We start from the raw sequence: 26,163 nt of genomic DNA, 5'->3' as shown, positions 1-26,163 counted from the left end.
GGTCAAAGTGAGTTGGAAGTCCCAACTACATTTTCTTAACGTATTTCAACCTCAATATGTTGAAGCCCCAGATACTTGGTCTCATCAAGTTGAAATAATGAGGTTTGACTGTACAATCTATTCCTGTCTCCTTATGAGTAAAAAATTCTTGAGGGCCGTTAAAGAATATAAATTTAATCTGTTCCTGCGATAAATACGTCCTCAGCTGCGACTGTCTTACCTTTGGAATTGTGTAGTAGAGAAATTTAGGTAGATCTGTCGGTTGGCACTGAACGACTCGGCTTGGCCGTGGAATGTGACGATGGATGGGAAAATCTTCTAGGGACTGCAGAGGATTATGTTGCTAACCACCAAAGTAAAAAATGTTTATAGTTGCTTGTGTGTGTATATACATTGCTTGCAGAGAATCAAAACCAACAATAAAACTCAGCTCAAGCAAACTCATTTATGGTGAGTTCCCAACTAAGAAGAACTCGTGCTTATTTTTAGTCCCATAATGAAAACAATTGAATTTAATCAATGATCACAATTATGATAATGATATAATTGTAACTGTTCATTGATGTTCCTCATAATCAAATTTCACTTCTGTTTATGTACTTACAGCTTTATTGGGAGAGGACGGGGGACTTCTAATAGATTTGTGATTTCTAAATCGGATTCTGCGATGTGATATAGTCTCTTTCATGTAGTGAAGTGTACAAGGATTAAATCCGTAAAAAGAGGAGGTAGGACTGGTGAAAATAAGATGTCGAAGGTTTCTGCTCTCCGACAAATTACTGAAAGACGTTGTTCTTAGTGGGGTCAACAGAAAACTGCAAGAAAAAATAAGAGCTCATTAACCTATCATTTACATGAAATAAAGGAAACAAATGGAGAAAATTGTAGTAACTATTAAACATGCACTGCTTTAGTAATACGTGTAATTTAAACTGAACTGCATCTAAAAATTAGTTTTGATGTAATAAATATAGATTAGATAATAATTAGGAAGGTTACAGAACAACTATAACATATCAGCCTGACAGTGTATGACATGTGACAATCCCCGTTATATCTACAGCCTGACAGTGTATGACATGTGACAATCCCTGTTATATCTACAGCCTGACAGTGTATGACATGTGACAATCCCCGTTATATCTACAGCCTGACAGTGTATGACATGTGACAATCCCTGTTATATCTACAGCCTGACAGTGTATGACATGTGACAATCCCTGTTATATCTACAGCCTGACAGTGTATGACATGTGACAATCCCCGTTATATCTACAGCCTGACAGTGTATGACATGTGACAATCCCCATTATATCTACAGCCTGACAGTGTATGACATGTGACAATCCCCATTATATCTACAGCCTGACAGTGTATGACATGTGACAATCCCCATTATATCTACAAATGTAGATTACCTTTTGGGAGCTTCATCCCAGGTGCTTGTGTGGCGAATTCTTTCCTCTATCTTCCTCAGAAGGAAAACACCTAACCACCTATAGGTAAAAATAAATTACAAAGAAAATCCATCACTCGGCCACACAGAGAAATACTGTACAATATGTGCCATACAAAATTTCTTCACAGTATCTATATACAGAATCCTCACTTCTCACCTGACCAGAAGTCCACCAAACATATAATCTAAAATCTCCTTAGGAGACAAATTGACAAATCTGGTGAAAGAGAAACATCGATACGATGACTGATCTACAAAATAAAGAACGGAATTTACAAAAAGTATATTTTCCACTTAACCTTTAAGAAAGTGACATCGAGTTCTGTACTGATGAATACAAAGACTATCGTACCTGAGAAAATAGAAGAATGCACATTCTCGGGGGAGAAAATGTAGAATAGGCTGAACAGAATTCTCTGGAAACTTTGTGTCATGGTTTCATACAGACCTTAGAGAGAAAGAGTAGATAAAATCTTACACCTGTGTCATCTAAAGGTATATATTTCACTGTATATGTACATGCATAAATTGATCCAAATTTTCTTTCCTGGGTGTCATTTTTTCCATGTTCTTTACATTGTGTAATCCAACATCCTTTCTAATCCAACAAAAAATATATGTCCCCAAAAGCAAGTCAGATTAAATAGGTCTTGCTGTCATTCAGAGCAACATTTACATTTGTTTCGTGGAGACATGTGCCTCATAATAATAATTTAATTTGGGGTGATAAAATGATTACAATGACATCATTTGCTGTGAGACATACTCAGTGTGTCAGTGGACTGCAATTTTCAATGTGATTTAGGCCGCTTGGGCAACCATTTCCAATACATTTACATGCATAATATTCAGGACCATATACAATATGTATTTTAAAACAATTACCCTCTTGATATAAAAGCTTTGGCATATGATATGCTTCAGTCTTCATGTAAAATGGTGACTTAATCTCGCGCCTTTCAAAGAGTTCAGAGTGGTTGCAAACCTGAAATTAGAGCAGATCATCATTGTACACTTGTCAATCTAGCTACATCCAATACCCAGAATTCTCTAGCTAGTTCCTGTACCTTTCTGAACTGCATGACTAGATTCATGAGACTTGATGTGGAAGTCTGGGCCTGTGTAGTGTTCCCCGATGTCCCTTGTAAAATATCCTCAATTGAAATTTTGTTCTTCACAGCCTGATACAACATCCTCTGCCGTGTCGTCAGTGGGCAATACACCAAAATCTCAATCTACAAAAGTATTGTCATTGTCATATTCTTGCATAGAAAGGCTTTACATAGTACAAGGAATATGAAATTTTATACTTACTTTATCGGAGAGTTCATTCTCTACGTCCTTCTTTACCCTCCGTAACATGAATGGCTTTAAAATCATGTGAAGGCGACTCAACTGGTCTACAGAAACAGAGACATGTCATCAGGGAAGATTTCAAACAAGTCCTAACCATGTTTTACAAATGACCTTTTTTAGCTTTAATCTCAAGAATTTCATTCAAAACATAATTACACCATGTATTAGACAATAACAGAATAGCTTGTATTTTATTTCATGTTTGCTGTCTTGCCTTATCAGATTTACGAGACACAATTTTTACAAATAATCATTTCATTCCACACCACGTAGATATACAAGATCATTCAAGAGGACCTTATTTACATGTCAAAATTACCTTGCAAATTTAATAAAAAATAAATTTCTTCAAATAAAAGGTGATTGACAGTAAATTCTGTTATCAATCCTATATAATTTTCCTCTTACTTTCATCAATTCCTGATTGTTTTTCTGCATGGCTTTCAATGTCTTTAGAAAACCACTCATTGAACTCATCATGGGAGTCAAACATTGTAGGCATGATAAAATGAAGTAAAGCCCACAGCTGTAATGTTTAAAAAGAGAGATTTAAATTTACACATTTCATCAGTTTAACTATTGTTTATCACATACTTGAATAACAATGTTAGCAAAAAAGAAAACATGGAATTCTATTAAATATGGTTACAGAGAACACGCTTATAATGAATTCACATTTACAGCGATATGATTTCCATTCCCTGGCCTAGATTTCTCAAAAATAAACTTCGTCAAAACTTGGACTAAGTCTGAGATTTAATCAAATTTTGATTGATCTTGGAAAACATTTTGTGATTAATTAGGAGAGCATTCCTTTAAAATATCACAAACCTCAGCCATGCTGTTCTGTATGGGTGTACCAGTGAGAAGCAGTCTGTTTCGACAGTTAAAACCAAGTAGAATTTTCCATCGAACACTGTAAAAAACAGATTCAGACATGCAGAACTTTTTCAGCATTCGTTATTAATCATTGATAATAATAAATAATTATCAGTCTCCATTTGTAAAACATGTATATAAAACAGCCCGGAGTTGCCAGAGTATACAGCGCACCAACCTGCTGCTGCTTTTAATGGCCTGGGCTTCATCCAGAATCATGTACTGCCACTTGATCCTCTGGAAGTACTTGACATCCTGAATCACCAGTTGGTAGCTGGTGATGACCACGTGGAACGAAGCCTCCTCAGTGTGGAGACACTTCTGGTCCCAGAACTTCCTCAGAATACGGCGGTCCTGTGTGTTTCCCCAGTAAGGCACGATCTGCTCCCACATAAAAGATTTCATCAAACTCTATACACTTTTAACCATAGCAATACATTGTTTTCAATGTCACATTCTGTAGGAGAAAGTCTTGCTGGTCTGGAAAAGATCTGTATGATTTTTTTTCCAAAATATAGCTACAGTATTTAAAACTTGGGTTTCTTGATTGGTCCCACTACGGATTAAACAAACTTGACTGTTCAGGTATGTTTATCAAAAAGTCGGACCATTTTAGGAATCCTAATTACCCCGAAATGCTTTCTGACATTTGTAGTAACAGACGGCCCAGAGATAATGAAGATGACAACAAACCTTGAACCTAGGAACAAATCTAGCACACTCCTGCTGCCAGTTGTGCAGTGTTGATGCTGGAGCAATGATGAGAAATGGTCCCCAGATCCCTTGAGCCTGTGAAAAATGTAAAACAAAAATGTTTGTTGTTTTACTTTTGTAATACAGTCCCACTTAATATCAATAATCTGATGTGCTAACATGGATATTGCATGAACTCTGCCAAGCTGGCTATAGAGAAAAACCTACCTCTGCTAAACTTAGAAAGACCTGCTTCTGCTGAACTACATAAAGACCTACCTCTGCTGAACTAGATAAGACCCATCCCTGTTGAACTAAATAAGACCTGTCTCTGTTGAACTAGATACAGACCTGCCTCTGCTGAACTAGATAAGACCTACCTCTGCTGAACTAGATGAGACCTTGCTCTGCTGAACTAGATAAGACCTTCCTCTGCTGAACTAGATAAGACTCACCTCTGCTGAATTAGATAAGACCTACCTCTGTTGAACTAGATAAGACCTACCCCTCTAAACTAGATACAGAACCCACATCTGTTGAACTAGAGAACTAGATAAGACCTACCTCTGCCAGGTGTCCAAGGAATGCCATGCTCTGTACAGTTTTACCCAGACCCATTTCATCTGCCAGGATTCCATTTATACCTTGGTCATACAGATTCGCCAACCAGTTCATCCCCTATTAAAGGACAAAGTACAACTGGTTAATCCAAGTACAAGCGAGTATTTTTGTATGTCCGATGTGAAAAGGTCACTGAAACAACAAATCTTAATGAAATTAGATGTCTTAGATCATATTACGAAAAAGGTTAAATTAAAAAAGAAAATGCATCAAGAAATTTGTTTAATATGTTAGAAGGTGTAAGAACACGTCCACTCACCAAATGCAAGTAAAACATTTGTAGAATTTTTAACTCAATCCCCCACGTGACAAATTAAGTTTACTTGGTTTACTTGCATTCTGTATGATCAGGTTCAATGTGATGTAATTGAACACAAACTTTCTGCAAGGATTGCAAAGTATTTGAATGACCTAAAGAATTGGATATGAAAGTAAAAAGAAACAAGATGTGTTTGTGAAACATCGATTCCCCCATACATCAGCCAAGTAATTCTAGAACCCAAAGAAAGATCTTGTCATTAACCATTTCAAGTGACAGCCTAGGTAATTAGATGTCATCATAGTGACTATTTCACACATCTGCAGCAGATGTAAAAACTCAGGTGAGAAAAAAACTTAAGATTGGTAATATTGGTAAATGAACAACAGGTCGAATTACATCAAGTAAATTTTTTTTCAGTAAAGAATTATTATCCGAAGTGAACACAAATATAACTTTGTAGGACAGATCCAACAGAAAAGACACAAGTAAACTTGCAAACTTAGTATTTGATTTGTGAGCAAGCAAGTTTTAATATCAGTTTACACTTAAATTCGAAACTACAGGAGCCCACACGGATAATACAAATCTTAGTCAAGATGAAACCCTGAGATGTTTCAATTGTAGGACTCGGTATTCTGTTGTCTGATCAGAAGATTTTTCTGGTACCAAGTACGGTCTGATTGTTATAAATTCCTTAAGATTTCTTAATATACGAGAGGAATCTATAATCATGCAGTTTAGCAAGAAGCACCACCCTTGAAATATAAACTGTTCGCTTCTAGTTTTATAGTGCTGAAATACCTATAAAAACTCTTGATCAACAAACTACCTGCAATTCATGTTCTTGCAGTTATATGATATATACTTGCATAAAACAACAAACCTGCAGTAGTTAAGTTTCCCTGTACAAATGTACATATATCATCATTTGACAAATTAATCTCCTCTCTTGCAGACTCACACATTTATAGAATTAATTAGAAATACACAAAACTGATTAGAACAAGATGTACTGTGAGCAATGCTCACTAAGAATACCCCCTGCTTACCCCAATCTCCCAAAGGGTGTTGCTAATAGGTAAAAATTACCTCTTTCCTGAGTGTAAAAATATGGTATGCCTTTGTAGAAGAAAATGGAAGATATAGTCCAAACAAAAATCCATGGCATAAACCTATAATTTTGACCTTGAGATCAAAGGTCAAGGTCATAAAGAGGTCATGAATGTACATGACACATAGTCTCATGGTGATACACCCATGTCTTATGGTATGACTATGTCAAAACCCTATAATCAATTTTGGCCTTGAGGTCAAAGTTCAAGGTCACATAGAGGTCATGAAGGTACTCGACACATCGTCTCATGGTGATACACTCATGTGTCAAATATGATATGCCTATGTCATAGAACAAAGAAGTCATATGAAGGCCCAGACACGAATCCATTGTAAACACCTTTAATTTTGACCTTGAGGTCAAGGTCATATGGAGGTCATGAAGGTATATGACACATCGTCTCATGGTGATACACTCATGTGTCAAATATGGTATGCCTATGTCAAAGAACAAAGAAGTTATGGCCCGGACACGAATCCATTGTAAAAAAACTTTTAATTTTGACCTTGAGGTCAAGGGTCAAGGTCATATAAAGGTCATGAAGGTACTCGACACATCGTCTCATGGTGATCTACTTGTGTGCCAAATATGGTATGCCTAAGTCAAAGATCAAAGAAGTTATGGTCCGGACACGAATCTGCACAGACAGACAGACGGACGGACAGACGGATAGACAGAGTGATTCCTATATACCCCCCGAAGTTCTGGGGGGGTATAACAATGAAGAATTGCTACCTTCAGTTGATAAGCCTTCAGTGTTCCTTCAAACATACTGGGTTGAGGTCTTTCTGCATCTGTGCTGATTGAAGGATTTGCCAGACTTAACTTGTCGTTAAACTGCTGCGTCTATCAATTACAAGAGTTTATCACAATTTACAAAAGGATACAAATCTATTTTAATGTTACCAGCACTGTCATCAAACCAATAAAATGTATGTGCTTTCTACACAACAGATGCACAACCAAGTCCAAATTGCAACAATTTGGGTTGTTTTCAGTTTGGTTTAGGTTTTTCCCCCTTTGTTTTTTTTTTCAGCTTGATTCACTATTAGTACTGGTATGATAGAATAGAAAAATAAAATCTCAAGGAACGGGTTGATAGTAAATTCACACACCGAGTGAAAGCTTATCATGCACTGGGAATGTCTATGATGTTCACAAAAATGTGGAAGTTGTGAAAATATAACAAATCTGAAAGCTTTTTAAACATTACATATAAAAGACTGATTGTAAATACTGAATTTTTAATACAGTATTGATTTTAAAAGTGAGTATAAATAATTTGTGTCATATGTTAATGGAAATGTCCAATAGTGGATACAAAAAAAAATTCCCAACATAAATCTATCAGAAATACGCAATAAATACTTATGCCAAAAAAGTTGATTATTTGGTACTCGAGCCAATTTTGTCAAAAATAGATGAGGAATGTCTATCTTTTTTTTAATCGAATAAAAAACAGACAAGGATTTTTTGTAATTCAAAACTCGCACGACTTTTAAACTGTTCCAGCATAGAGCAAGCAAGCATTGGAGAAACCACTGAGCCTTTTTGTATCTGTACAGATATAAACACCGTTGTGATGAAATATTAGAAATCACATAACATCACCAGCAATTTGCAAAATTCTTACTTTTAAAGCAAATGCCAGCATGACCCAGACCTAATAAACCTTTTACTGACAGGAGGATCTAAAATCTAAAATGTGGTTGGGGATTTCAGATTTAATTTTTTGGCAACTGAAGAGTAATTTTGTTGTATGCATTTTTATGGAGGTACTCTACATCATCATAATGGCCAACTTCCTTTTAAGACATAGATGAAAATATAAATATCAGCAATATTTGTTTATCCATTTCAAAAATTACCGCCTAGCTGAGTAGCTCAGTAGGTTAGCAAGTCGACTGCTGAACTGTTGATCGCGGGTTCAGGTTCGAGTCCAGCAGGAGTTTTAATTTTCTTCAGATTGCTTTCTACTAAAACTGCATTTTCTGACTAAATAAAGTAAATTTGAAAGTTTTCAATTTCAAAAAATTGTCGTACATATCCTCCACTTTTCATCCATATCAAATTTCTCTAGTGTAGCATATCTCCTTCAGGATCAAAATGGTTAATACACATTTTTTAAACAGATGCGGATGGACCTGAGAACTAAGTAATTTATTTAGGCCTTACATGAATTTTATGGAAATATACAGGTTTTGGTAATTTAAATCTTATCATGTTACTGCAATATTAATGAATTAATCAAATTCATTCATCTTCAACAAGCATTTATACATTGATCATCAGATAGAAAATAAAAGAACTGAATCAAATTCGGGAATAAATAACCAAACAGAAAATGTATTGTGGCCCCCAATTTTATGGGTTGAAGCAGTTTTATAACTTACCTTTGCCTGGTGTTTATCATAGGCATCTTGTGCATTTCTAAGAGCCATATTCTTCATTCGCTCACTGTCTAAAATATGAAGAAAATAACCAATGTGTAGTGATATATTGTGTGATCCAGAAAATTCCAATCGATTTCGTATTTTAACAAAAGGCTTTTACCGACATAAGTTTTCCTTTTTGGACAAAAACCATACAAGTAAATTCTCTTCCAAAGCAAAATTAATGTCAGGATAATATAAATGATTTCCTCCATTACCATAGTCATCTACTGCCACATCCACAAGGACCCTTCCTTCCACTTCCAGCTGATTCTGAGACTTGTCCTCATCCAGCTTTCCTAAAATGTTATTTTTCATGGACTCCGATTCCCCGGTCAGTTTTCTTGCCATGAAATGTGCATACAATTCCGTTTGGGTTATAAGGAAATTCAATTTTCTCTGCTGCCTTTTAGCCTGCAGTTGTAAAAGACCATACCATGAAATAGATGCATTACATTTGCTTTTTTCAAATTATTATCTTATACTTTCAAAATGAAATCGTTCCCATCACACAAGTCTTGGAGAACATGCTGACAAGTTTACCTCTCGTAACTCTAGGTCCATCTTGCGTTGTTCCTGTGCCTCTTTCTCCGCTTTCTTACGTATGTCCTTTTCCACTTTCTCGAAGCGTTTCCAGTAGCTGACCATCTCCCGACTTAACCTCTTTGCTCTCGAGGTACAGTCTTTGCTCATTTTCTGGGAGTGAATCGCTGCTTTTCTACACTCTCTCATACTCTGTTGCGACATCTGAAACATGTGCACAATTTCAAAACATTCCTACATTTCAAAATGATGAAGCCTATCTTACAGTGAAGAAAATCCATAAAAAAAAAAAATTCCACCCTCTCCCCCCCCCCTCCCAAAGAAAACTCCAAAGGGAACCAAGGTATTCTGAACATATACAACTGGTTCTGAACAACTCTTCTCAAGTTTCTTTACAGTGCAATCTAAACTGTAATACAAACTGCATTCACAAACATCACCACACATCAAAATGACTACAATAGTACATCCATTCTATAGTGCAGAAAATCAAAATCCTAAAAAATTTGTTTATTAAATATTATTAAAACACCACACACACACAAAACAAGACGTCTTGCAGAAATGCACTTGGTACTGTGTGAGAAACTGTTCATAAACCTTGTGATGGATGGACAGAGACCAGACCAAAAAAAATCCTATCTAGAGGAAGAGAGGTTGTTTATTTGTTTGTTTTAAATCCTGTTATGAATTTTTCACTCATATTGAGATGTCACCAGCTGTAAGTGAAGTATCACAAACTTAGACCTATGTCTAGTGCTTCAGGCTGTAGCAGAGAGGGTTCTTCAATGTACCAACACCTGCCGCAACACAACCTCCATTTTAAAGGTCATATCTGAACGACCCAATTCTCACATTTAAATGCCAAGCAATAACTACCTATATTTACATCTTAGGTTGACGTGGTCATGGTACGAGTGGATCTCAAATGACCTCCTGGTTACACAAACACTCTACCACTGAGCTACCGCGATTGGTGGAGGAGTAAGGCAAGGTTGACAACATAATACAGTCAACAAGAGTACCACAAACAGTAAAATATACGCCCGTCACACAGTGAAATTCAACCTGAAAGCATATTGTGCAATCTGAATTGATACAACACACATTCTGAATAGGAAAGCCTTAAAGTGGGTCATGGTGCACCAATCCATCTGACATGTGAGCTGATTATGTATTTCTCTGAGAGTGAGGTTGTGACAAAATGTCGGTACAATATCTATCTATGATGATAAAAAGTCCAAGAAACCATTTGATCTACTTTTAGTCCTAAAGTAGGGCATGGTGCACCAATTAAGTTGAAAAGTTTGAAATGTTAACTGATTATGTATTTCTCTGAAAGAAAGGTTGTGACTAAATTTCAGAGCAATACCAGTGACCATACCAAAAAAAATCTGGAAAACAGTTTGACCTACATTTACCCCTATAGTACTGTAGGTCGTAGTGCGCCAATCCAGCTAAAATGTTAACTGCACTTGCATTCCTCCAAGAGGAAGCCTTTGACGAAATTTCAGGGCAATATCTAACCATAATGAAAAAAAAGCCTGGAAAACTGTTTGACCTACTTTTAGTCCTAATGTAGGTCACAGACGGATGGACCAATCCAGCTGAAATGCAAACTGAACTTGTATTCCTCTGAAAGGAAGCTTATGAGTAAATTTCAGGGTAATATCTGTATCTGTAACGGAAAAAAGTCCAAAAAACTGTTTGAGCTACTTATAGGCCTAAAGTAGGTCAAGTTGGACCAATCCAGCTGAAATGCAAACTCACTCTAACAATTCTTGAGGGAGATATTGTGACCAACTTTCAAAGATGTACATGCATCCATTACAGAAACAAATCTTGAAAACATGACACCTGACGGACGGACAGCCAGCCAGACACATGGACAGCACCATAACATACTAGTAATACGTCCCGACTAATGACGGGCGTATAAAAACAGAATATCCAACAGAGGGAAAGAGTCATATATGTAAGCTTGCAGTCTTTTAAATCTCATTGGTTAATGGCATCAAAATTTTTTTGCATACCAAATCTTTGCAGTACTATTAAGCGCATTAAAAAGTTTTTTGAAAAAGAATCATATATATATATATATATAAAAAACACACACACATATATATTATATCCCTTCTCCATGTTGAGAGTACAAACCTTTTTCAAAGACTGCAACACTTCCTTTCTAGCTGATACTTTCTGTTTCTGTGCCTATAAGTATCATGTAGATATCACATCAAAATATATTTGCCATACAATCACTCAAAATACATCCATTGCAATGTTCTTAAATCTACAATTTCCAACCTTCCTACATAAAATTTGTTCAGTATATTGATACCTCAATCTTATAAACAACCTACTTTGGGGATTTCTTTCTTCGCTATGGAGATCCACAGCCTTTTCCTCTTGACATCAGCTTGTTCCGGGGTCAGCCTTTTGCCTTTCCCGACTCTAGCAGCCTGATTCTTTTTGTGAGCTAAGTAGGCCTCCACAATTGAAGGATCGATTTCTTCCATCTCCTTAATTACACAGGAAAGTTAAATCAATTTCATTCTAAAACAACATTCTGTTAAACAAAATCATATATTTTCCAGTACATGATATTTATATGTGTATTATATACCCCATCATCATTTCCATTCTGGTGGTGTTTCTTTTTCTTCATTTCTTTCAATTTCTCTGTAATATACTTTCATTATTAATCTACATATATCTTATTGCGACACACACAATTAAATATTCATTTTCAAACTTTTGGTGAGTCACCTACCTTTAATTCTTTTTTCTTTCTTTTTGTGATCCTTAGAAATCTTTTTCTTTGGTCCAAGAACTGCTTTCTGGTGTTCATGGTATTTATCATAATTTGATAATAACCCTGTGCTGTAGTACTGATACTGGTGTAGCTAAAACAAACAACTACAGATTGTCTAAAACAAACACATACACAGCACAGAGCATGGTCCTAAACACACACACAGCACATAGTCCTAAACACACACATACAGCTTACACACAGCACATAGTCCTAAACACACACATACAGCACACAGTCCTAAACACACACATACAGCACACAGTCCTAAACACACACATACAGCTTATACAGAGCACAGTCCTAAACACACACATAAAGCATAGTCCTAAGTAAAAACACATACAGCTTACACAGAGCAGTCCTAAACACACACATACAGCTTACACAGAGCACAGTCCTAAACACACACGTAAAGCACACAGTCCTAAGTAAAAACACAAATACAGCTTACACAGAGTATGGTCCTAAACACAAACATACAGCTTACAAAGAACACAGTCCTAAACACACACCCACAGCTTACACAGAGCACAGACAATCTAAACTACACAAAAGAACAAGATGAATCAATCATCAACTAAAATCTTTGAATTATTTTATCTAAAGCATGCTGTCACAATAAATTGGTAACCCATACCTCTGGATCTTGGTAGAACCGCATTTGATGCTTCCTTTGATATTTGTGAATTTTAAGCATGTGTTGTAGATCTTCCTCTGCAATAGGTTTGTCTTCATCTTCATCTGAGGAACTATCACTTAGAAGGATGTTCTGAAAGCCCAAACAATCTACTTCAGCTAATGTCTCATATCTTAAATTTTGTAGGATTATTTAAAAATTTGGAAAATTGATGAAAGAAAAAAATCTTCATCTTTAATAGAGGGCACTGAAATTTCCACCTTAAGCCATTTTCTTCCCTTCTTCACTTTGCTGAAATTATATAATCTTGTCTTGTCAGCTTTCCTCTCTGAAAATCATACAATATAGATATATATATAACAAAAACGAAATTGAAAAAAATTCCAATTCAGCATTATAGCATTTTTGGAAAATTTTGACATTAAAATCGGTTTTCTGGGGTTTGATTTTTTTTTGAAAACAGAAAAATCACAAAATATGTGGATTTATGGTACATTTTGTCAGACTAACATAATTTGACCCTTGCATTCTCATGATACATGTATATCCCAAATCTCAATTCAAAATGTCTATGTATGACTGCAATTATGAGCAGAAACTTTTCCATGTCCAAGAGACATAACTCTGCCAAACAAAAATTTCTTGATCTGACACAAATACAAACTTGACTTGCATATTTTTGTGACATGGCTATACCCTGAATTTCATTTAAAAATGTCCATGTATGACTGAGATTCGGAGTGGGAACTATAAAATTGCTTGAAATTTTTCTAGGTCCAAGGGGTGCAACTCTGTCAAAAATTAATCAACCAAAAGCAAATAAACTTTTGAACTATATATTGCTATGATGTACAATGTATCTATAGGCCAAATTTCTCTAGAATATGTGCATCGATAGCAGAGATAATGAATGGAAACTGAATTATGACAATGATGGAAAGATGAAGAAAATATGCTTGAACAACTCGGATAGACGTTCTAATCTTTTAAATAAAAAAATATTTATGAAAATTGAAAACGCTATGTGTTAATATTTTTTAAATCTACAGATAAAATCTTCAAAACAGATGACAATTAAAAAAAATATATATATCAGAGAAATAAATTTTTTTAGAACAGAAATTGAATGAAATGGTCAAAATTCAGAAATATTACAATTTTTTAATTTTTGAACCAAACCCCATCGGTTTAATAAAAAAGTAGTCAGAGAGAACATTATAATCAGAAAAATACATTCCCTTGATGTAAAATAGTTTACAAATTAAATGAATTTATAAAGGAAACTAATTTCTTGATGAAAAGTGCATACAATTAGCAACAATATGATTATTTTAGTAATTTCTATCAATTTTGATCGGGATCAGTACCTTTTTTTCTCGGTTTGATAAATCATATATACATCTCAAATTTAGTCATTTTGTTTCATTTCTTTTTAAAATAAGTTTCTTCAATATATCTCTTTTCTAATTGACATGTTATTTTAAAGATTTTATCTGAAGATTTAAAACTATTAACAAATAACATTTTCAATTTTAAAGAACATTTTTTTCTTTAAAAAATTAGAACATTTATTTCTGAGCTTTATTTAGGTATGTTTTGTTAGATATTCATATCATGCCCCAAATCATAGCAAAATTTGTATCTAGAATCTCTTATTTGCAAACTAAACACCTTTTTAATCATTCCAGGAAAAATCACATAAAATTCATATAAAATAATTGAGAGCTTGTATCGCTCTTTCAATGGTGAAGAGGTGTTTTTACGAGCAATTAAATTAAATTTTGGTGTAATGAGCTACCTGAACTTAGCCTATTTCATCCATGAAGAGTTGAATAATAGTACTGTACCTGCTTTAGTGATTGTGATTCCATTCATGATTTTATTGTCATCCTCATCACGTAAACAGGGCTGCAGGAAATCAAACTCACTGTCTGTACTATCACAGCCATCACTGCTTAGAGAACAAAAATGAATATCAAACGATACATTTTTAATGGATTATGTTGGTAAATATGCATTTATAAAAGAAAACAAAGGATAATTTATCAACAATTTCAGTTCTATGTACAGAAAACCTAACATGAGCCAATGTAGCTTAATTTTCAAGCTTTAATATCATAATACTCCTTTAGAATTTGGAGATACATGTACAATGCACAGAGTACTGTGAAAATTTCTTCCCATGTTATTTTGCCCATACTGATTTAGCATACTTGATTCTGTTAAAATCCAATCGAGTTGAACTAAGACGGGTACACCCCGGGACGTGCTAAGAATCAAGTGACCCAGCTAAAATACAGGAAAATGTTGCCTTTCTATCATATTTACAAGGTTAACATCATTTGGCATAGAAAAGGCCAATACTTTTACAAATCATGTTTATTTCAGTTGCACGAAGGTTAGTTAACTTTAGCTAACAGTAACATAATCAATAACTCTTACATTTATATAGCATTAACTATACATTAACGGTCAGTTAAACTTAACTCATCTTCGTGCAGCTGGGACCAGGATACCATCTTGAAACTTCCTGCGCCTATCAAATTTTTCAAACTGAATCAGTTCATCCTGCAGGATGTGTGCACAATTCCAGTTCACAATCATGTTGTCGATTTACCCTAGTACACCAGATTGTTACAATCATGTTGTCGATTTACCCGAGTACACCAGATTGTTACAATCAAGTTGTCGATTTACCCGAGTACACCAGATTGTTACAATCAAGTTGTCGATTTACCCGAGTACACCAGATTGTTACAATCAAGTTGTTGATTTACCCGAGTACACCAGATTGTTACAATCATGTTGTCGATTTACCCGAGTACACCAGATTGTTACAATCAAGTTGTCGATTTACCCGAGTACACCAGATTTTTAGAATTATGTTGTCGATTTACCCGAGTACACCAGATTGTTAGAATCATGTTGTCGATTTACCCGAGTACACCAGATTGTTACAATCATGTTGTCGATTTACCCGAGTACACCAGATTGTTACAATCATGTTGTCGATTTACCCGAGTACACCAGATTGTTACAATCATGTTGTCGATTTACCCGAGTACACCAGATTGTTACAATCATGTTGTCGATTTACCCGAGTACACCAGATTGTTACAATCATGTTGTCGATTTACCCGAGTACACCAGATTGTTACAATCATGTTGTCGATTTACCCGAGTACACCAGATTGTTACAATCAAGTTGTCGATTTACCCGAGTACACCAGATTGTTACAATCATGTTGTCGATTTACCCGAGTACACCAGATTGTTACAATCATGTTGTCGATTTACCCGAGTACACCAGATTGTTACAATCATGTTGTCGATTTACCCGAGTACACCAGATTGTTACAATCATGTTGTCGATTTACCCGAGTACACCAGATTGTTACAATCATGTTGTCGATTTACCCGAGTACACCAGATTGTTACAATCATGTTGTCGATTTACCCGAGTACACCAGATTGTTACAATCATGTTGTCGATTTACCCGAGTACACCAGATTGTTACAATCATGTTGTCGATTTACCCGAGTACACCAGATTGTTACAATCATGTTGTCGATTTACCCGAGTACACCAGATTGTTACAATCAAGTTGTCGATTTACCCGAGTACACCAGATTGTTACAATCAAGTTGTCGATTTACCCGAGTACACCAGATTGTTAGAATCATGTTGTCGATTTACCCGAGTACACCAGATTGTTACAATCATGTTGTCGATTTACCCGAGTACACCAGATTGTTACAATCATGTTGTCGATTTACCCGAGTACACCAGATTGTTAGAATCATGTTGTCGATTTACCCTAGTACACCAGATTGTTAGAATCAAATATACTAATTCAACATGTTTAAAAACAATTTTAACCCATTTTATATTTGTTCTCTTTCTTTGTATCTTTTTGTCTCATGTTAGAAATATATGCCCATATCATACTTAAGCCCTGTATTAATTCTGCTAGATGGAAACATGGGTAAAAAGAGATTTGACAAAAATAGGGTAAAATACCCCCAAAACAGGGTAAAATACCCCAAAATAGGATAAAATACCCCAAAATAGGATAAAATACCCCAAAACAGGGTAAAATACCCCAAAATAAGGTAAAATACCCCCAAAACAGGGTAAAATACTCCCAAAATAGGATAAAATACCCCCAAAACACACTCTGTATGCTGGTCAATCACAGCTGTTGTTACCTGTGGCGCACTGGTTCCTTCACCAAGTTCTCCACGTACGACAGTAGTGGCTCTAACCTCAGAGCATGCTCCATCTGTTGAATGTGAACAGGCTCTGCAAGCTGCTGTCCATAGTCATGGTCCATTGTGGCAGACATATCTTCCTGCTGGCATTCAACTATTATCTATAAAACTATCATTTGTTATCTATCAATATGACCTTAATATTAAAGCAGAAAAAATGTTTGAAATAAATATTCCCAAAAGAATAGTAAATTGCAAATAATTTGAATTGAATTTTAGTATTCAATTATTATTTGGTCAGGTGTCTTATACCTGCTAACAACTTTTAAATACAGCACTTTAAACTATGCAGCATTCTGATTATTGCCAATTCATCTTGATGAAAAAGAGAAGTTGGGTGTGGGAGCATTCAGGGGTTTTTTTATGACTTGATATCAAGGGCCTCTGCATTTGGTACCAAAAGAAAGGTCTTGTCACAAGGAATACACGTGCAAAATAAGAAAACCCTATCACTAAGTATTCAAAAGTTATGAAAAGAGTTTTTCAAAAAGTAGATCGAACTCCAAAGTCAAAAATTTTGGCACCAAAATAAAAGTCTTGTCAAAAAGACTGAAAGCCCTAGCACTAAGCACTCAAAAGTTATGCTCAAGGTTAAAGTTTTTCAAAAGTATGTCAAAGTCCAAGGTCAAAGTCATGAGGTCAAAACTTTTGGTACCAAAAGAAAGGTCTCATCACAAGGAATACACTTGTAAACATCAACATTTTATTTGCATAGTTTCCTTGTAATTTGAACTTAAAATAATTATATATCTACTGAAGACAAAGGACAATTTAACATCAAGTAACATAACTACATCAATATACTTACACATGTATACATGTTATATCTTATTTAAAATATTTTAAATGTAATGTCAACAAATAATCAAATCCGAATAGAATAACAGTTCTGCATATTCTAATATTGATTTTTGGTATTCGTTTCAACTGTCCTCAATAATTATAATATTATTTATTAGTTACACACACACACACATATATATTTATATATATCTATAATATATATAATTATCTGTAAATATCAAATACCTGCATTGTGCTAAACAACTGGTACAAGTTTATTCATTATCATTCATATTTTGTGGGCAAGAGCCATCTTAAAATTCTGTGTTAATTATTGACTGCAACTCGATGTCCTACAACATGTGATTGTTAGAGCTATACGGATGGATATTGGCCTGGATAGCTCAATGGTTAGAGCATCTGACTACTAAAATACTAATGCAGGGGATCCAGGTTTGACTCCTAGTTCATCCCAAAATGTTCACCTTTCCTTAAAAAATGCATGTGGTTGAATTCACTTCCATGGGGGAAATTTCTGGATCCACTAGAATAAATGTGGCTAGTCTCACTCAACATATGTTATCAAATAAACAGGCAAAATTAATTGAACCTTGTTTCACAATTTCAAAAGTGGTTGGTTCGATAATACTCAAATCCCAGCACTTCTCATTGACAAAGCGAGAACTTTTATGTACCCCATCTGATTTTCTGGGACCTCTAGTCTATATATATACCATTAAGTGAATTAAAGGACTTTTCGATGACATGTTCGATGAATCAAGAATGTCAAAAGAAATTTGCTATTGGAGGACAAAATTAAATATTTCATTACTACGATAAATATATTGATACCATTATCAATTTAATAAAAGCGTTAGGCAGAACAATGTAGGTGTAAAAACCTACTTTCTATTTTAGCATTTCCTTACACCAACACTAAAACAGAAAAAAATCGGAATTAACTTCAACAACACACCTTTAAAATAAATAAAAACCGCATCTATCAATTATCTGCGATGATATAGGCCTATAGACTGTAAAATTTTCCCAATGCAAAGCGGCATTGAATTTATATGATCCGCTCCTGGTACTCTTAATCCTCAGATACACTACCCTATATATTACTGCCACTACCAGTTGTTAGTACAACTGTCGTGTCATTTACAGCGTTTAACTACCTAACCATAATATCAAAACATGAAATCCAACACCTCTTATAAGGTGCCCCCTACCCACCCACACTTTATCCTGTCACACGTGCGCCACTCACCTTTATTTTTATTCTTTAGCAGACGAAAAATCGTCCATGGAGAAATTATACTCGACGAAAAATGTCATTCTTTTGTAAAATACATCTTTCAGTCTTCCTCGAATACCTCAAAGACGCGGCAAATATGGCGGCTTTCGTGCTTTACAAACAGGCAATGGCTGGTCGGCGTTGCAAACATCGCTCGGCTCATGACTGCCAATGCGCTTCGCGGGGGGTCCACGCCATTCGTGTTATGGAAGGGCATATTAATTTTTGGGAAAAAAATACAATATTCGACTTATTCAGCTATATGTCAGAGTACTTATACAAATCATACTTTTGTTTTTATTGAACAAAAAAAAAATGAAATGAAAATAATGTTTAAAAAATATATTTATCATTTTCCGGTCATTTCCGGAAGAAAAAAAATAATCAATAAGGTGGGGGGGGGGGGTTCGGCCGGAGAAAGGACAGAAAGGGGGAGGGACCTGGGTAGGGATGATAAAACTGAATATGGGCGGGTGAATAGACTACATGTTTCTAAATTTAAAATCAAGGAATAGATATAATATATATACCACCACCCTCCATTAATAGCAAACCATCAACCACCACCACCACAGAGATTTTTTTAGGGTCTGTAGAGGGCCGAAATTCGACCCCATTCCCAATGTTGAAAAGCAGGTGTTTTTCCCAAAATGATACCTAAAACTCCCAAATAATGGATGCTTTGATGAGAATATGCCATGAGGGGCCATCCAACATCTGTGCCACTCTGTTGCAAAAAAAATTGTGACAGTTTTTTCTCTGCCAAAGACCGGTAATTAAAGCTTGTTTAAGTCAGCCATAATTGATAATAAAATATCAAATGGTTAACTTTTTGCTAGTTTTTCTTATTTTTTGTATGAAACAAATTTCCCAATTTTAATAAAATATCGCTATTTTTCCCAAACTTGAAAGGCCCTGGCCCCTGGATTCAAGGGGTGAAAAAATCCCTGCACCGCCACCATCCTCCTCCTCCATTAATAGCAAACCACCCACCACCACCATTCTCCTCCATTGATGGCAAACCACCACCACCACCATTCTCCTCCATTAATAGCAAACCATACCACCACCACCCTCCTCCTCCATCAATAGCAAACCACCCATCACCACCATTCTCCTCCATTGATAGCAAACCACCACCACCACCATTCTCCTCCATTAATAGCAAACCATACCACCACCACCACCACCCTCCTCCTCCATCAATACCAAACCACCCACCACCACCATTCTCCTCCATTGATAGCAAATCACCACCACCACCACCACCCTCCTCCTCCATCAATAGCATACCACCACCACCACCATTCTCCTCCATTAATAGCAAACCATACCACCACCACCCTCCTCCTCCATCAATAGCAAACCACCCATCACCACCATTCTCCTCCATTGATAGCAAACCACCACCACCACCATTCTCCTCCAGTAATAGCAAACCATACCACCACCACCACCCTCCTCCTCCATCAATACCAAACCACCCACCACCACCATTCTCCTCCATTGATAGCAAATCACCACCACCACCACCACCCTCCTCCTCCATCAATAGCATACCACCACCACCACCATTCTCCTCCATTAATAGCAAACCATACCACCACCACCCTCCTCCTCCATCAATAGCAAACCACCCACCACCACCATTCTCCTCCATTGATAGCAAACCACCACCACCACCATTCTCCTCCAGTAATAGCAAACCATACCACCACCACCACCCTCCTCCTCCATCAATACCAAACCACCCACCACCACCATTCTCCTCCATTGATAGCAAATCACCACCACCACCCTCCTCCTCCATCAATAACATACCACCACAACCACCATTCTCCTCCATTAATAGCAAACCATACCACCACCACCAACACCCTCCTCCTCCATCAATAGCAAACCACCCACCACCACCATTCTCCTCCATTGATAGCAAACCACCACCCTCCATTAATAGCAAACCACCACCACCACCCTCCTCCTCCATCAATAGCAAACCACCCACCACCACCATTCTCCTCCATTAAGGGACCAGTCAATATTTATCGGGGGGTTGGGACCAGTGCATTCCATATTACCATTTGTAAAAAAGAAAAACCCTATGTCCTATCTTCTAAAATACAAAAAAGTTGCTGTCCTATATCAGATGTGTAATGAAAAAAGTGTGCGTCCTATCTGATAAATAAATATATATGTAAGATTAAACAGCATTTATACTTCATTTTAAAAATCTCTGGAGTTCTTCATAATAATCACTCAACATTTGTCGCTCCAGTTATATCAGCTGAGGGATTCAAGCTCCTGAGAAACTTTTGCTTACTTTGTCATGTTTGTTCGGTAATTTGTCTAGCAAAGTTACAAATCTCATTGTTTTTTCTTTCTTAAATTGTTGTTCAAAGTGCTACATTTTGCAATTATTTTAATTACTGTTTTACTGAATTGTTGTCTCGTGTACTTGCAAGTATTTTTCACATCTCAGTATTCTCTATGAAAGGTGAAGATAACGTACAGTGATCAATCTCATAACTTCTATAAGCAATACAAAATAGAGAGTTTGGCAAACACCGACCCCTGGTTATACCAGAGGTGAGATCAGGCGTCTAAGAGGCGTAAGCATCCCCTGTCGACCGGTCACACCCGCCGTGAGCCCTATCCGTAGTCAAAATCAATGTGCCAAGAACGGCCTGACAATCAGTATGAAACAAGTCAGACAGCATTCGACCCAATGATAGGTTGTATTGGAAAACTATCAAATTACTAAAGATGTATTTAGACTTTAGTTAAATTTTGGTCTGTATCTTTCAAGTTATGACCAACATATGATACACCATTTTTATTTTCTATGATTGAAATCCATACTCCATACAAAACCTGCATGTAATTTTTGCAATCTTATTCACAGCTGAATACTTCTTTTGTGATTTTTTTTTTAAATTCCATGTTTTAATATTGAAAAATTTCAAAGGTGCAGTATTTTATTGCAAATTGTCTCTAGTATATTCAACTTGGACATAAAATACTTAATATTTTTTGTTCATTGCTACATTTGCAAAAAAAATATAGCTGTCCATTATAACCAGAGGTGAGATCAGGCGTCTAAGAGGCGTTAGCATCCCCTGTCGACCGGTCACACCCGCCGTGAGCCCTATCCGTAGTCAAAATCAATGTGCCAAGAACGGCCTGACAATCAGTATGAAACAAGTCAGACAGCATTCGACCCAATGATAGGTTGTATTGGAAAACTATCAAATTACTAAAGATGTATTTAGACTTTAGTTAAATTTTGGTCTGTATCTTTCAAGTTATGACCAACATATGATACACCATTTTTATTTTCTATGATTGAAATCCATACTCCATACAAAACCTGCATGCAATTTTTGCAATCTTATTCACAGCTGAATACTTCTTTTGTGATTTTTTTTTAAATTCCATGTTTTAATATTGAAAAATTTCAAAGGTGCAGTATTTTATTGCAAATTGTCTCTAGTATATTCAACTTGGACATAAAATACTTAATATTTTTTGTTCATTGCTACATTTGCAAAAAAAATATAGCTGTCCAATCAGTGTTGACAATAAAAAAAAAAAAGTTGTAGTCCTATCAGTATGTAAGTCAAAACAAATGTGTGTCCTATTGCATTTTGCACCGGTCCCAACTCCCCAATAAATATTGACCGGTCCCTAATGGCAAACCACCACCACCACCCTCCATTAATAGCAAACCACCCACCGCCACCCTCCTCTATTAAGTATGGTTCCACGTAAAAATCAGGCAGAGGGTGATAAGTCGACCGTCAGGGATTGAGCCGATACTTATATCATATAGTAACATTGTTTATAGGAAATCATTTGGTGATAATATTTTTTTCATATGACGCACCTTCACAGAGCTGTGTTACTAAAAATAGAATACCCATGTTTTGACCAAAATTTACTCATAAAAATGCTATATATTCTTAAAGGTTTTGTTAAATGAAAAGATCATACATTTTCAAATGGCTTATATAAAATGTTTGTGGGGGGGGGGGGGGGGGGGGCTTATGCAAGGCGTAAATGTATACTACAATTAAACGCTGCTTTTAATTACACGTAGACATTTATAACAGGTTGTATATCCTTCTTTTATAATTCAATATTTAACTGAAAGACATGTCATTAAATGCAGAACTTATTAGAGTTTCAAATATATTATTCAATAATAATTTAATGGATAAATATTTTGACTAACCCTAACTTTAAAAGAGGTTTCTTTAACCCCTGACAATTTTTCTAGGATGGTCACGGAAAAATCTATTAGTATGCAAAACCGCCATCTGTATGTCTTGTTAGTATAAGTACTTAGCCGTAAACCCACCGTTTTTATCCGAATGAAAATATTTTTAGGAATCATTTGTGCGCTTTACTATTTTGTAAGCGCTCGATGCCTTGCGCCATATTGAAGTTGAAAACTAAAACAAGTTGAAGTTATTCTATAAATTGATAAGTAAGTACTGAACAAATTTTGATCATAAGCTAGAATATAACGTATTTCGTGTAATTGCATTTGTTTTTTACGTATTTTTAGTTAGCCTTCCGTTCATTTGGTATTTAATTACACTTGAAACACAGGCGCTTGTTTCATTAAATTTGCAAGCAATACTATATGATAACATTATATGCATGTTTATTATTATATAGTATAACTTGTAAAGTTTATAAAACAAGCGCCTGTGATTTGAAGTATCACTACCAGTCGTCAGCTGCTGAGCTGGGCAGGTCGGATCTGGGACAATATCAGTTACTGATAGAAGATAGGCAGATAAAGATAATCACTAAATTAGCTCAGAATAAATTGATATAGACTGAGACAACCAAAGAAAAAGTCTATTTTTGAGTATGTTTATTGTTATTGGGTTATATTGGCATGACTGTACTTGGTTCTTTAGAGGACATGTTACTAGACAAACTAGTTTCTAACTAACTTGACAAATTGTATTTCTTTTTGAGAGTGATTTTATTTTTGTCTAAACTCTTTCCTATCCACCCACTTGTAAGTAATTTTCTCACCTTGGGAGGGTTAGTGCCGTACTGCCCACATGACCCTGCAATGAGCAAGTACCAGTAATTTGTTGCATTTTGTCTGGAAAAAACCCCATTTTAATATAGTTGCATTTGGAAATTAGTCGCTGGCAGCAGTGTAATTACTCAGTATAAAGGTTGATATGAACCCATGGATACATGTAGATTTGGTCTTCCACATCATCAGTAGCCAAGGGTCTATAATCCTCAAGAAACGGAGTGTGTCTTCCAGAGCTGGGCTCAAAATGATTGTCTGGAGTCAGTAAATTGTGGATCTGGGCTAGTGCCTTGTTAAGAGCTTGTGGCTAGTTAATGTAAATTCTTATCAAAATTCAACAACGATGAGGCTAGTAAATATATTAGAATTATGTCCGTTCGGGTTTATATCACATGCTAAATAATTTCTTGATATTACTTTTGTTAATTTGTTTTATGAAGTAATACAATGTAGCTAAATTCTGGAATGTTTCTAAGAACGAGTTGTCTTAAGTGGAATACACAATTGGCAATACTCGGATCAGTCCTCTACACTTCACACAAAAGTACAAGCCACGGAAGGAGTTCCGAGTTAGTTTATCTTAGGGTGTGCACTTCAGCTATAAGTTTCTTAGAACTTTCATAATCTGGTGGCATGACACTTTCACAAGTGGCAAAAAAGTGAAGGTGATGCTGTTTATTTTCTAAGTTTTATGGAAAAGCATGAATAAAAGTGGTAAGATTACGATGGTTTTAAAACCGCTGTTGATTAAACAAGATATAGGCTCAATCATGAAAATGTTTCATTATATTATGGAATTTGGGCCAGTCTATTTCATATCCTCTGGTCCAAAGGGACAGTAAGTTGTCAATTGACCAGTAAGAATTTAAGTTGATAGCCCAAGTGACCATAAACTAAAAATAATTATTCCTAGCCTTGCAGAGAGATGCAATTTGTTGTGTCAACAGCAGCTTTTAACTGATTTATTAAGGCATTTATTTTGAAAAACTTTCATCTTATCTTTTATTAGGTAACCATGGGAACTAGAGTATACATAGGGCACCTTTCCTATCATGCTAGAGAGCGAGATGTGGAAAGGTTTTTCAAGGACTATGGGAGAATCCGAGATGTTATGTTGAAAAATGGTTACGGCTTTGTTGTAAGTATACAAGGGTATGGTATTGATTGAATATTCAGAGGGATAGTATTTCAATTGGTTTTCTGTCCTGTTTCAGTGAGTACAAAGTGATATTATTGCAATATCGATATCTGTTTTGCATATTCAAGAAAGGTTATGTAATGTTTATGTTACAGGAGTTTGATGACTACAAGGACGCAGATGATGCAGTGTATGAATTGAATGGGAAGGAACTCTGTGGAGAAAGGTAAGGCTTGACGTATTGGTATTACATGCTGTATTTGGAAAGATCTAATATGGAGATGGTAAGGGTTAATGTACTGATATCAGATGATGTACTGGGAAAAGACTGGAGATAGGTACAGTATGAGTTGACACACTGACATCTGATCCTGTAGTGTATGAGTTGACACACTGACATCCGATTCTGTAGTGTATGAGTTGACACACTGACATCCGATTCTGTAGTGTATGAGTTGACACACTGACATCTGATTCTGTAGTGTATGGGTTGACACACTGACATCTGATTCTGTAGTGTATGAGTTGACACTCTGACATCTGATTCTGTAGTGAATGGGTTGACACACTGACATCTGATTCTGTAGTGTATGAGTTGACACACTGACATCTGATCCTGTAGTGTATGAGTTGACACACTGACATCTGATTCTGTAGTGTATGGGTTGACACACTGACATCTGATCCTGTAGTGTATGGGTTGACACACTGACATCTGATCCTGTAGTGAATGGGTTGACACACTGACATCTGATTCTGTAGTGTATGGGTTGACACTCTGACATCTGATCCTGTAGTGA

At 35.9% G+C, this 26,163-nt stretch overlaps 3 protein-coding genes across 10 annotated transcripts in view; 1 reads left to right on the top strand and 2 right to left on the bottom strand.

Moving 5' to 3' along the window:
- Positions 1–19,477, bottom strand: part of LOC125650809 (chromatin-remodeling ATPase INO80-like) — a 32,270-nt gene extending 12,793 nt beyond the window's left edge. The window contains exons 1-27 of one of the 8 annotated variants that reach the window (XM_056166263.1): positions 19,140–19,364; positions 18,776–18,805; positions 17,024–17,195; positions 14,662–14,765; positions 13,075–13,142; positions 12,815–12,946; positions 12,133–12,265; positions 11,986–12,041; positions 11,723–11,881; positions 11,517–11,570; positions 9,360–9,563; positions 9,035–9,230; positions 8,778–8,845; positions 7,120–7,230; positions 4,952–5,065; positions 4,388–4,483; positions 3,873–4,075; positions 3,647–3,731; positions 3,224–3,341; positions 2,774–2,859; positions 2,527–2,694; positions 2,345–2,444; positions 1,812–1,907; positions 1,617–1,710; positions 1,419–1,496; positions 605–815; positions 221–343 (exon numbers count right to left, since the gene is read on the bottom strand). In XM_056166263.1, coding sequence (XP_056022238.1) covers positions 221–343; positions 605–815; positions 1,419–1,496; positions 1,617–1,710; positions 1,812–1,907; positions 2,345–2,444; positions 2,527–2,694; positions 2,774–2,859; positions 3,224–3,341; positions 3,647–3,731; positions 3,873–4,075; positions 4,388–4,483; positions 4,952–5,065; positions 7,120–7,230; positions 8,778–8,845; positions 9,035–9,230; positions 9,360–9,563; positions 11,517–11,570; positions 11,723–11,881; positions 11,986–12,041; positions 12,133–12,265; positions 12,815–12,946; positions 13,075–13,142; positions 14,662–14,765; positions 17,024–17,160 — 2,994 coding nt within the window. In that variant the 5' untranslated portion in view covers positions 17,161–17,195; positions 18,776–18,805; positions 19,140–19,364. The other 7 variants (XM_056166264.1, XM_048879333.2, XM_056166261.1 and 4 more) reach the window with 7 other exon arrangements.
- Positions 19,478–20,094: 617 nt separating this feature from the next.
- On the bottom strand, positions 20,095–21,180 carry LOC130055018 (uncharacterized). The gene has a single exon (XM_056166168.1). It carries the CDS (start codon positions 21,178–21,180, stop codon positions 20,095–20,097), a length of 1,086 nt encoding a protein of 361 aa, XP_056022143.1.
- Positions 21,181–23,563: 2,383 nt separating this feature from the next.
- LOC125650811 (serine/arginine-rich splicing factor 4-like) overlaps positions 23,564–26,163 on the top strand; it is a 15,527-nt gene continuing 12,927 nt past the window's right edge. The window contains exons 1-3 of the mRNA XM_048879344.2: positions 23,564–23,652; positions 25,235–25,363; positions 25,519–25,589. Of these exons, the coding sequence (XP_048735301.1) occupies positions 25,241–25,363; positions 25,519–25,589 (194 nt within the window). The 5' untranslated portion in view covers positions 23,564–23,652; positions 25,235–25,240. The remainder of the gene's footprint in view (positions 23,653–25,234; positions 25,364–25,518; positions 25,590–26,163) is intronic.

This window comes from Ostrea edulis, chromosome 5 (genome assembly GCF_947568905.1).
Source record: "Ostrea edulis chromosome 5, xbOstEdul1.1, whole genome shotgun sequence".
NCBI classification, from domain to species: domain Eukaryota; kingdom Metazoa; phylum Mollusca; class Bivalvia; order Ostreida; family Ostreidae; genus Ostrea; species Ostrea edulis.
Note: the sequence above shows the minus strand (reverse complement) of the source record. Positions and strands in the feature narration are given on the sequence as shown.

Bases quoted from the DNA above. Each gene is read 5' to 3' on its own strand.
- LOC130055018 (XM_056166168.1), bottom strand. From the start codon at position 21,180: ATGGTGGTGGTGGGTGGTTTGCTATTGATGGAGGAGGAGGGTGGTGGT.